Source organism: Elephantulus edwardii, unplaced genomic scaffold (assembly GCF_000299155.1).
Source record: "Elephantulus edwardii isolate Elephantulus edwardi_28Jun2011 unplaced genomic scaffold, EleEdw1.0 scaffold00001, whole genome shotgun sequence".
Classification (NCBI taxonomy): Eukaryota; Metazoa; Chordata; class Mammalia; order Macroscelidea; family Macroscelididae; genus Elephantulus; species Elephantulus edwardii.
In genome coordinates this window covers 111,328-123,499 of record NW_006399751.1, presented here as the reverse complement: position 1 = coordinate 123,499, position 12,172 = coordinate 111,328, and the positions used below count along the sequence as shown (strand labels likewise).

General features: G+C 43.2%; 1 protein-coding gene across 1 annotated transcript in view; it reads left to right on the top strand.

Annotated features, from left to right (window-relative positions):
• Positions 1-6: 6 nt before the first annotated feature.
• The window catches only part of ZNRF1 (zinc and ring finger 1, E3 ubiquitin protein ligase), a 103,919-nt gene continuing 91,753 nt past the window's right edge, over positions 7-12,172 (top strand). The window contains exon 1 of the mRNA XM_006878607.1: positions 7-301. Coding sequence (XP_006878669.1) covers positions 7-301 — 295 coding nt within the window. The remainder of the gene's footprint in view (positions 302-12,172) is intronic.

The window sequence follows — 12,172 nt, the reverse complement described above, 5'->3', positions numbered from 1 at the left end:
GGGGCCATGGGGCTGCGCAGCCGTTCGGTCAGCTCGGTGGCAGGCATGGGCATGGACCCCAGCACAGCCGGAGGGGTGCCCTTTGGCCTCTACACCCCCGCCTCCCGGGGGACCAGCGACTCCGAACGGGCGCCCAGCGGCGGAGGGTCCGCGTCCGACTCCACCTATGCCCATGGCAATGGTTACCAAGAGACAGGCGGCGGTCACCATAGAGACGGGATGCTGTACCTGGGCTCCCGAGCCTCGCTGGCGGATGCTCTACCTCTGCACATCGCACCCAGGTGGTTCAGCTCGCACAGTGGTAAGTCCGCGGGTGCTGGAGGCCTGGAGGGTGGAGCGCCGGGGAGGGAGGGCACGCCGGGGCGCCTCACACCTTCACGCGCCTTGCGAGGGTTTGGATACCGGGAGCGCGACCCGTATCGGCCTGGTCCTCTTTGGTTCCCTCTGCCGAGGGCTGAATGGGATGCCCGCTCTCTCTAGACAGCCGGCTTTCCACGAGGCTGGGAACGGACAGGTTAGCGCGGTGGTGTTCACTCGTGGATGGGCAGAGTCAAACCTGCCTCCTGATCTCCCTTTATTGGGACCAGAATCCTCAGAAGAGGTCTTGTCTGGCCTCCAGCAAGTCAGCGTGGGTTCCTCCTTTCTTTTAGTCACTGCAGTATTGTGCCCGCCTCACTGGTAACAGAGATGGAGCCCGTTCCACCCAGCAGTGTCTCCCAAACAAAGCAAAGAGTGTGAAAAGAAATATAATTGGGGCCAAGTGGTGCTTGGATTAGGAGTCTCGCTCGTGCTGGGAGAGGGGCTGCCTGATTTGGACACCCTGCAGGAGATGTGTTGGAATGGTGGAAAATGGAGCAGCCTGCAAGCTGCTAGCACACAGACAGGTGTGGCCTGCTGGACCCAAGGCTCAGCCTGGAGCCTCCCTCAGAGCTTTTGCAGAACCAGAGCTCCAGGCTCCAGACACAGTACTCTCAGTTCATCTCACTTCCCTCCATCTTCTCCTTCTCATGGAGGGCTCCACCTGCATTTCTTTACTCAAGAGCCTGGCCAGGTGGGATTTTAATCTGTCTGGGTGCTGACACATGATGGGAGAAGATGACGCTTCAAAGCATTTGGGCAAATTGGTTCTGTGAACTTCTGAGGACTGGCCAGTCACGGGCTGGAGGGGAATTTCCCAGGCTCAAGGAGGCAGGTGCAGTGGCAGGAAAACAGGTCTGTCTGCTTGGCTTACCTGAGACTGCCAGGTAAGGCTTTTAGAAAATTGGCCGAAAGGGTGTGGGGCCGCTGTTTGCTGATAGGCAAGGTAGAGTGAAGACCTTTCATATTCAGACAGCTTTGGGAGAGTTAAGGAAATGTAGACATTTGTTGTTCCAGGGAAAGACTGCTTCTGCCCTTTTGCACTTGAGGAAGCATTGAACTGTTGGACATCTCTTCTGGGTGCTGTGAAATAAGAGACTGACTGGATAATTATTTTTTCTTCTTGAAATAACCTGGATTTGCCCTTCCCCCCCCTAAATTATTCATTTTTCAAATCACAAAATTTTGTGAGGTTTTCTTTAATTTGGAGAAATAGGAATTGATTTAGAGGAACCTTTGAAGGTTGCTTTTGAATGACTAGGATGGTGTTTTAATTTCCAGACATCAGCTTAACTGCATCAGACTCTGCCCCCATTGAAGTTCAAGGTGTGGTTGCCTTTGGCATTATTTTTTTGACATTTATTTGATAAGCTTTAGGCAGCTTAAATTGTTTAACATATCCTGTGATACTCAGTTCAGAGAGAGTCAGACATATTATTTGTGCCATTGTTATAGCAACAATTCTGTGTGTCACAGAACAGACAAGGGCCTGTCTGGGGGTGAAGGAAGATAGATCACTTTGTACTAAAATTCCTTAAGTCTCTGGTTAACTAGAAACTTCTTGATTGCTAATTCCAAAATTTTTAGCTCTGAAACCTTAGCTTCTTTTCTTCTCAGTCAGTGTGCTAAGGCTAGAGGGAGTGATTGAGTAATGAGAAAAGTTGAGGCATATTAATTCTTTGAGGAAAAGTGGCATTAGTATTTTGGGCAGTTCGTTCTTTGCTATAGATGACTCGATTTGCCCATTCAAGATATTGAGCACATCTGACCTTGCATCCTGAGTGACAGTTGTTGTTAGATGCCATGGCGTTGACGACTACTCATAGCAAACCAATGAACAACAGATCTGAACCTTGCCCTAGCCATCATCACCATCTCTCACATGCTCAGGCCCATTGTTGTAATTACCTGTGTCAGTCCATCCTGTTGAAAATGCTCCTCTCTTCCTAGTTGACAGTAATTTCCTGTAATCCATTTCTATCCCCCCAAAATATCCCTATGAGTTTTTAGATGCCCTCTGGGGTGGTGGAGGAAGTAGTTTTATTCTGATTGAGAACCACTCCTTTCGAGAATTGGTGTTTCTATAGATTAAGTCATTAGCTTTTCCTGGGCAGGTCTTTGGAGGTAAACACTCATGATACGGGTCATCTGCATTGATGGCCCAGTGCCACAGTGGGTTAAGTATTGATCCACAAAATGGGAGCTGGGTAATTTAAGTCTACTGGCTGTTGTGAGGGAGAAAGATGAAATCGTCGCCTTCTGTTACGGTTTACAGTCTTGGAATTCTTAAGGGGCAGTTCGGCTCTGCCCAGGACGGTTGGTAGCTCTTAGAATGGATTCTTTGGCAGTAGTTGGATGGATTTAGTTTGGCAGTGGTGAATCTGTGTCAACAAACTATGGGACCTTCTGGGGCAGTCCTTGTTTCTTGAGTCCTTTTTTTCTAGAAGAGACACTTATTTTCACATTGGAGCCTTTGAGTAAGGTCTGAGCCATTTTTTTTGCACTTGTGTTGTAAGATTTAAAAGGCAAAGCATTTCAGTGCACAATAGATTTAGCTGCCTGAAAGGTGATGGCTACTTAGCTTATGTTTCCAAGATGCCTTTGAAGCTCATCATGGGCACAGAAAACCGAGTTGTCAGTTATTTCAGTGGGAGATTTCTCAAAGAGTATGAGTTTATGTTGTGTATCATCGTGTTATGGAATCATACTGGAGTCCCAGTCTTAGCACCTCCTCTCAATCGCTGTGACCTTGGACAAGACACAAAACCTCTCTGGAGCCTCATCTTTGTTATTTATAAAGTGGATGTGGTAATCCTCAGCAGTGGCAGCCGGTGGAGCCTGTTCTCCAAATCTCCTGAGAGGATACACCTCGGTCCCTTTGTCTTTTCTCAGTTTGGCGGCCCTCATGCATCCTGCTCTCTAGGCCTGAAATGCTTTTTCCATTCTTCACATAGATATGGCTTCTTCTGATCTCTTAGGTCTCAACCTCAATTTCTCCTCCAAGAGACCTTGACCACTCTTAAAAATTGACCCCCTTTATAAAAATTTTCTCTCCAACCATTACCTGTTTCCTTAGCACATTCCAACAGTATTTTCTACCTTTGTTTACTTCTATGTCCTAAGCTCCATGAGAACAAGACTTCCTGATTATGACTATAACCCATGCCCTGGGCCCTGCACAGATCATTGTTGCATGAATGAATTTGAGGGTTTTTATGCCCACATCTCATTTGTTGCTCTAAGCAGCTCTCAGTTAATCACCACAACCCATCAGACATGTGAGAAGGCTGACACTTCAGAGAGGTCAAGGTCATAAAAGCCAGTAGATGGTGGAATTGGGATCCATGCAGATCTGCTGATAACAGAAGCTGGTCTCATAACCGTTCCACTCTTGTGCCTCTCATCCTAGAAACATAAGGGATTGTGGTAGGGCCCTAGAAATTGGTCTGCACGCCAGGAGGCAGGATGCATCTAGTGGTTAAGCGTGTAATGAGTCTGACCTGTGACCTTGACCAAGTGAAACATTTAGCTTTTAAAGTCACCATTTTTTCATCTGTCAGATGGAGATAATAGTCATTCTGCTGCTGTAAGGGTCTGTTGAGATCGTTTCTGTAGACAAATAATGGAAAGTGATACTGAGCCTTAAGATGCACTTCTCTAATAGCTCTCTGCCTTCTTTGATCTCCTACCCAGTTGGATGGGAGAGAGTGAGCTCTGCTCTCTGAACCATTACCCATAAAGGAAGCCAAGACTCTCTATTAGAACTTGACGTATGTTGCTGGGACATTGGTGGTAATGAATGCTTTTGTGAAAACCTGCTCTGTTGAACCATTTGAGTCTCTACTTTCCTAAAATTTAAGTCTTGCTATGAAGTGTTTTAGCTTGAATGTTGAAGGATGTAACATGTCTGGGCTGCAAATCCACCAGCTGTTCTGAAGAAACTGATGGACAATTTCCTCTTACAAAAATCCACAGCCTTGGAAAGTCATTGGAGGGTCCCTAGGAATCAAATTCAACACCGTGGCAGAGAGGTGAAGGTATTTTAGTTCCTGGCGCTTCTCTGTGGAGTACCCTAAAGTCCTGACCCTTCTTTCGTGCCAGTCCTGTTCTAGTAGTGGACAGTAACTCCAGAAGGCCCACCTTCTTGGAAGAGGTTGCCTGTTTTCTGAATCCTGCTATAATATAAAATGGCTGGTCATTGGATGTTTTGTTCCAGCTTCTCCATAGTCTATAATGCCTCCATGTGAACATTTAGGAAAATCTGAGCTGTTCCCCTGTTGTCACCAAGCCATCAACTGGGGCTGATAGAAGGTGGCTTTTAATAAGCCTTTGAACATGCCAGCAGGATATCTCATGGATTCTGTTTTGCTGCAACTCTAGGGTTCTCAAATGACTTAATTCTCCCTATTGTTACATAATTAGAGCTGCCAGCTCCAGGGGAGTGGATCAGAAGGTTCTTTGTGCCTCGCCATAGGTGTGCTGGAGGTAATAGGCCTTGACATGGTTTCTGGAGAAGGAAACACATTCTGTGGACTCCAGAGAATGTGGTGAGTTCCCTGCTTTGCAAAAGTTCCTTAATGATTTTTCCCCCAAAAGTAGAATTTTTAGTTCTCTATGAAATATTTAATTTTCTTTAAAATGAAAGACAAAGTTCCTTTGAGAAGACGGTCATTTCCTTGTGGTCATGGTAACCTCTTTCTCATTGAGGTTTGAAAGGTGTTGCAAGAAACAGTGGTTGAGCCTCTAAATTGTTTACTTTTGGGATGTGTGCAAACAAAAACCAACCCTAGAGATGTCACAAAGGCTGTTGTGAGCCAAACCATCTTGGTTAAGAGTTAACCAAAGAACTCATTGACTCCATTTCATTCTGGGAAAAGAAACATGTTTTGTATTTTGCATATGTGACAGACAGCCCAAGTTTATTGGACAATGAGATGGTAGTAAACCCGATTGTACAACTAACTTTAATTTTAACAGTTTCAGGATTGGGGGTAATGTTTGGATATGGTGTTTTGTGTTTTTGGTTTTTTTTTTAATGACAGTGGGTTTTTGAGGTTGTGGTGCTAGAGTCATTTAACTCAAAACTTAGATCCTCATGCACCTTCTCTGAGTGTGGTGGATAACTGTAAATTTTAGTCTGTTTCTCTTTTGAGCTTTGTCATAACCTCATTTGAATCAAATGATTCATGGTGGTTACTTGAGGTATTGGCTTGAGAGTGACAAGGGCTTCTCATAGAGTCAGCTCTCTTTACTTCTGAATCCTGTTTTCTTGTATGACAGAGACTTATCTTTGAGTCCATTGATTTGGTTCCTGTCTTTTGAGTACTGTATGGATGAGAGGTGAGCTGTTGGTAAAAATGAATAAACAGATTATCTTCAAATAAGAAGCAAAGAAAGAACCAAATTTGATCTTAAAGTGTTAGTGGGGATAGTTGGTAAACTCATCAAATGAGACTGTTAACTTTGGATATGATAATCTTAAATGTACAGCCTCCTGTTGGAGTCAAGGGGAAGGGAGTAGAAATTTATTAGATTCCTGGAGGCTTCCACTTAGAGACATGATATAATTTGCTCTTGGATGTTTAATAAGAAGGGGGCAGACACACTCTCCTGACTTCTTTGAATTGTTTAGGAGCAATCTAAAACTTAACTGTGCCAAATGTTTTCTGGGGAGCTCGTTAACCATGCTGGTTATGGAACCCCGGTCCCAGAATTCATTAGAGCTAAGGAAAAAGCTAGAGATAGATAAATGATTCTAAAACTGTACATATACAGAAGACTTTCGTTTCCTGTGGACAGGCCTAAACCTATTGCCTAGGCCACAGAATCAGAGTTGTGCCAAAGGGGAGGTAATTGTGATAAGTCCCCTTTAGTGCCAGGCTTCCCCTGGATTTTACTTCTAAGGCACAGTTGCTTTTCTGGGGAAAGATGGACAGTGTCCTCTGAAAACCTGCTAAAGGGTCAATTATGAGTAAGTTTGAATGAGTTTGAGAGATTTTTTTTTGTTTCCTTCAGGGTTGTTCCTCCTACATTAACATAAACTCACTGCCCTCTTGAGTTTCCTGTCAGATCTTTTGAGTTTCAGTTGTCGATTTGACCCCATGCAGATAGATCTTAAAAGAAGATAATATGAAAAGCATCTTTACTAGTTAAATGGAACTGCTGTTTGATTTTAAGAAGACTTCTCAAGTGATGACTTTGGTTTTAAGTTTTGTAAAAAATTTTGTTGTTGATAATATACATAGCAAAATATGTTATCATTTCAGTAGGTTGAATATGTACAGTTCAGTGACATTTATTGCATTCCTGGAGTTGTTCAACCAGTCTTAAAGTCGATTCTTGAGCTGTTCCTCCCTCATTAACATAAACTCATTGCTCATTACCACAAATTCACTTCCCTCTAAATTTTCTATCCAATATTTGGATCTCTTTTCAATTTGATCCCATACAGATAGATCTTAAAAGAGCATGATACTCAAGGCAGTCATCTTTGCTTTTTAAGCTAAATCATAATTTGGTGCTAATAAGACTTTAGGGAATATTTTTAGTTTAAGTTTTCAAGATTATCCCAGGATAGTAGTTCTAGGAGTTTATCCGCTTCCTGTAAGCATTTGAAGTTACGCATTTTCCTCCTTTTGATAAGAATTTTCAGTCTCTTTTGTAGAGTGTTTGGTCACAGTTCAGTCATAAGAGTTGGGCACCATTCAGTTCTTCAGTTCTCCTGACAAAGGAGCCAGTTGTTGATGGTCTTAGTTTGCCACTTGTTCTATCTCTTCCTCTTATTCCTGACTTTATTTCCTCTGTTGCTAAGACCAGTTGCCATGTTTTAGATGGCTCCTTGCAAGCATTTAAGACCACAGGCACTATGAAAGGAACTAAGAGACAAACATGGTTAGACCAAATAATTGTGATGTCCCATGAAACCATCACCCTAAAACTTCCAAGCCAAGAAGCCAAATCCCATGAGATGTTTGGTTTACAGAAGATTGGTTCCCCCCACCCCCCATGAATATATGGAGCTGAGCCTCACATATTCATCTGATACTTACTGAATGACTCTTACACACACACACACGTGTGTGTATGTGTGTATATAAAAATAACAGTTCACAGTATTTTATTCTTTTTCTCATATTCTTTGCTTCTTAAAAGTCTGAATATTGCAGGGAGCTCTAGTGGCAAGAAACTGCCCTGCAATCCCAGAGATGTGCTGTTCGAATCCACCAGATGCTCTTCTGGAGAAGGAGGGACAATCTCCTCCTATATCAGTCAGATATGATTTGATGGTACATGTACAAAATAATAAAATTTAAAAAAAAAGTCTGAATATTGCAACATATAGAAGATTTTCCCTTCTTCAGTTCCTTTCTTGAATAAGGAAACAGATGTTCTGTCCATGAGGCTATGGCAAGGATATTTACTCTTCAGTCAAATTATTTATTTACTAAATGCTTATTTCTAGACTAGGCAAGAGATCTACTCATTGTGGTTTTAGTCAGGAGCCTACTGAGAAATTCCTTAAGCCATTCAGTTTGGTTCTCTGTCTTCTTAATGAGAGAATTGAAAGTTCTTAAAAAAAACCCTAAATGGCCAAACTGCTCATGTGTATCTTTGTCATCCTTAGAGCCACTTTTCTTTTTGATCATTGAACACTGTTTTCTAGAGAAATGATTCACACCACTTTTTAAATCTGTTACTGTAAAGTAACCTTATGGAAATGTAAGAACCAGTTTTCCTCTCTGGTCTTGCTGCTAGAAGTCTCTGAGCCCCACAGTTTGCCACTTTGGTTTTTTGAAGGAAGTTTTTAAGGGCCTTATTTATTGTATTTGATTATTTGTGTGTGTGTGTGTGTGTGTGTACCATCAAATCAGATCTGACTGGCACAGGAGGAGATTGCCCCTCCTTCTCCAGCAGAGCATCTTGTGGATTCAAACTGCGTGCCTCTGGGATTGAAGAACCTTATTTATTACAACCCACACTAGCAATTGGGATGTCATTCCCACAAGGAATAATTATTAATATGTCGTATAGTTAGATGTACTTAGTAGAGAGTGAACGGAAAGGAAGAAGTCCTTATAAGACAGATTGACACAGAGCTGCAGGGATGGGCTCAAGCACAGCAGCTGTGATGAGGTTGTCTCAAGACCAGGTGGTGTTTTGTTCTGTTGTACCTGGGATGGATATGAATTGGAACTGACTTGACAGCACTTCCCAAGGATCACAACATGTGGTCAGGTGCAGATGAGTCGATTACTGTTCTTGTGACCCTGTGAACAGCAGATCAGAACCAGAGTCTATCCTGCATCATCCTCAAGATGTATAACGTGCTCGAGCACCTTGTGTCACTTCATCTCAAGGGGCATATTTTCTTTTCCTGACCTTCTACCTTGCCCAACACAGGTAAGGACTTCTTGCCCATAACAGAGAATTGATAAGAATGTTCCATGATGAGAGACTTTCTGAACTTTCACCATAAGGTGATATCTTAATTTTTTTTGAAAGGTGATTTTTTTAGAAACTTCATCTTTGTAGCTGTGGTTTGCATTTTGTCTTAGTGAGTTAGACCCATCATAGCATGTCTTAGACTTTACTTTTTCAAATTTTATTTTGATATTGAGAATATACACAGCAGAACGTACAGTTCAACCATATTTTTTTATGTACAGTTCAATGACATCAATTCATTGTATTCTTGCAAGTGTGTAGTTTTTTTGCCCCATCTTTTCTTGTTTATGCTTTTAAAATGCTGTTGTCACTTTGAATACATATAGGTTCATGTAGATGTTAAAAGTGCATCATGTTCAAGACAAACTTTTTTTAGTAGCTAAACTAGACTGTTGTTTGATTTTTAGTTTGACTTCAAAGGGCATTTTTGGTTTAAGTTTTAGAGATTATCTTGGGTGCGGCAGTTTGGGGTTTTTTTCCTACTGCCAGGGCTCCAGGATGTTTACCCAGTTCGTTGCTGATCCTCCATTGTGCTTCCAGGATAAGTCGTATGGGAGGAAATTGCCTTTCTTTCTCCCAGTGAACTGCAGGTGGATCCAAGCCACTGGTGAATTCAACTGCCAAGGAACATTGTCCTTTGGTTTAGCAGTACAGCTCCATATGGTCTGTGTCGAGAGTTCATTGGGGGGGGGGGGGAAGTTCATTAGAAAATCTATAGCCCTTGGGAATTTTTAATTCTGTTCTGTATTTGCCTTGTTTTGATCTGAATTCTTCTGTAGAATCTTGAATCAAAATATTTAGTACAGTAATGTTAACTGGGCACCATCTAGTCCTGGTCTCATGGTAGAGGAGGCATTCACCAATACATTATAATTCTCCTTTCCATTCCTCACTCTTCATTTTCTGTTGCTCCAAGCAAGTAGAGTATAGAGATGATTGTAAGCTTTTATAACCCCAAGGACTGTGCAACAAAGTAGGAAGTAGCACAGGACCACTAAACACACTACTAGGTCAATTAGTTGGACTGTCTCATGAAACCATGTCCCACAGTCTCCAAACCAAGGAACATTTCAAATCCTGAGGTTTGGGGTTGAATGCCAGCAGCCTGAACAGCTATTGTGAAGGCTCAGACTTTCTTACTGGTAAAAGGTATAACCCTCGAAGTAAAATTAAATAAACCATGGGCCACACATAGTTGTTCTAAAATTAGCCACCTCTGCACTGTACTGTAAGTATCTTTTAAGGTCAGAGTGGATTTGCCAGCATGTGCGAGAAACTTAAATCTGGAGTCTCCCGGATGACGTGGGACCATGGTGGGCGGAGAACCCAAGATCCAGCCGGCTTAGTCATTTTGCCCATGCTTCTTAGCTGTTGGGAAATCCTTCCATTTGTTTCCATATTGAATAATCTTTCTCTTTGCTAAGAAAGTGCCTTTCTGTAGAGTTACTAGGATTCTTTTATCCTGATGCTAGCCCCGGTGTTCTAGGAATCCCAGTCATTTGAAGGATTCCAACAAATAAAATCAAGTATTTGCACTAGTACAAACAACAAAAAAATGACTATCTGTGATACTGCTCTATTCCGTCTACATCATTTATACCTATAATGTCTTCAAAGACATGAGATCAGGCAGTGTTTTGTTTTTTTCTGTTCTGTCTAAGGTAGGAGCTGACCCTGGACAGTATCCTGTAACAATGTCTGTTTTTCAAAGAAACTTGATTAGAACACTAAAGCAACAAGCAGCCCCAAATGCCAGGAACTCCATATAATTATTAGATTTGCTCTGTCCCAGTAAGATGCAGCCAAAACAGACATGCCAAGTACAGTCAGTCACCCTGGAATTCTGTAGACAAATCCAAGACCTGTAATCAGGACTGACTTGCAAGATAACTGCTTTCCATCTTAATATCTGACGAGCCCAGTCATGTTGGCTGTGTTTAATACATCCATTTCTGACTTCCTCGCTTATCCCAGAAGCCAAGTACATCACAAGAGGCCCCTGAATCTTCATTTCTGGGATTTTGAGGTATGGGAATCCTCTATGAAGTGGCAGGCCTTTGAGAAATAGTATTATGAGCTGTTCTGTTTTGCTGTGGCTTTGGAAAGCCTTTGGATTTCTCTACTGAAAATCTGTTTGAAAAAGGGAGAGGGGGGAAAAGAATCTTTTTAATGAAACAGTGTGAGTCACAAAGCAGCCACCCGTTCTCATAATAGCATTTCTCACCAGGGGAATTTTTGGTAGCTGTTGGGGGAGGGATTTGAGTAGGTTGTGGATGATAAAGCCTTCGGTGCAGCAGAACTAGAGGCTGCCATGTCAGAACTCTGGTGCCTTCCACGCTGACACCAGGCCCCAGAGTCAGCGTGTGGGGCAGCAGAATAGAGCCAGAGGCCGCACTCGGGGAGTTGCAGTGTCCACGACCAATGTTACTAGAGTTTCTGCATTCCCAAAGAAGGCTGTACAGTCACAGCCTAGGGTAGGAGGCTGCATGTCACAGGCCCATGCACAAGCACACCGTCAAGTTTCTGTATTAACTGTGGAGACTGGTGGTGCACTGGTCAGGATGCTAACTGAAAAGTCAGCAGTTCGAGCCTGCCAGCCGCACAAGCGAAGTAAGATGGGCTGTCTCTTCCTGTAAAGAGTTATTGCTTTGGAAACCTGATGAAAGGGCTTTGGGAGTCCAAATCATCTCAACACAGTGGGTTTTGTGGACTCAGTATGGACCTCTGGTGGCACTGTAGTTAAAGCACTGACAACAAACAGAAGGGTCACCCATCTGATGGAGAGCCCATTGCTTTCTCCAAGGGAGTGATGTGACAGCCTGCTTCTGTAGAGATTTATAGCCTCAGCAAGGTCAGCTCTTCTTACAGGGTCACTGTTAGCCGGAATCAGACTTGGAGTTTGGGGTTTTTTCCTTTTAATTTGTGGGTTATGGAAGTCTGGTGGCATGTTGATAAGTGCCTACCCTCAAGCCAAAAAGTGAATGGTTTGATCCCACCAGGCTCTCCTAGGACAAAGATGAGACAGCGTGCTTCTGTAAACATCTACAGCTTTGGAAACCTTGTGGAGCCCTGCTCTGTTCTGCCCCGTCCTGTAGGATGGATCTCCTTATCCACTGTGGAGCTCTGCTCTGTCATGTCCTGTTGGGTGGATTTCTATCCTGTCCTGTTGGATGGATCTCCTTATCCATTGTGGAGCTCTGCTCTGCCCTGTCCTATAGGATGGATCTCCTTATCCTCTGTGGAGCTCTGCTCTGTCCTGTCGGGTGGATCTCTGTCCTGTCCTGTAGGATGGATCTCCTTATCCACTGTGGAGCTCTGCTCTGCCCTGTCCTGTAGGATGGATCTCCTTATCCACTGTGGAGCTCTGCTC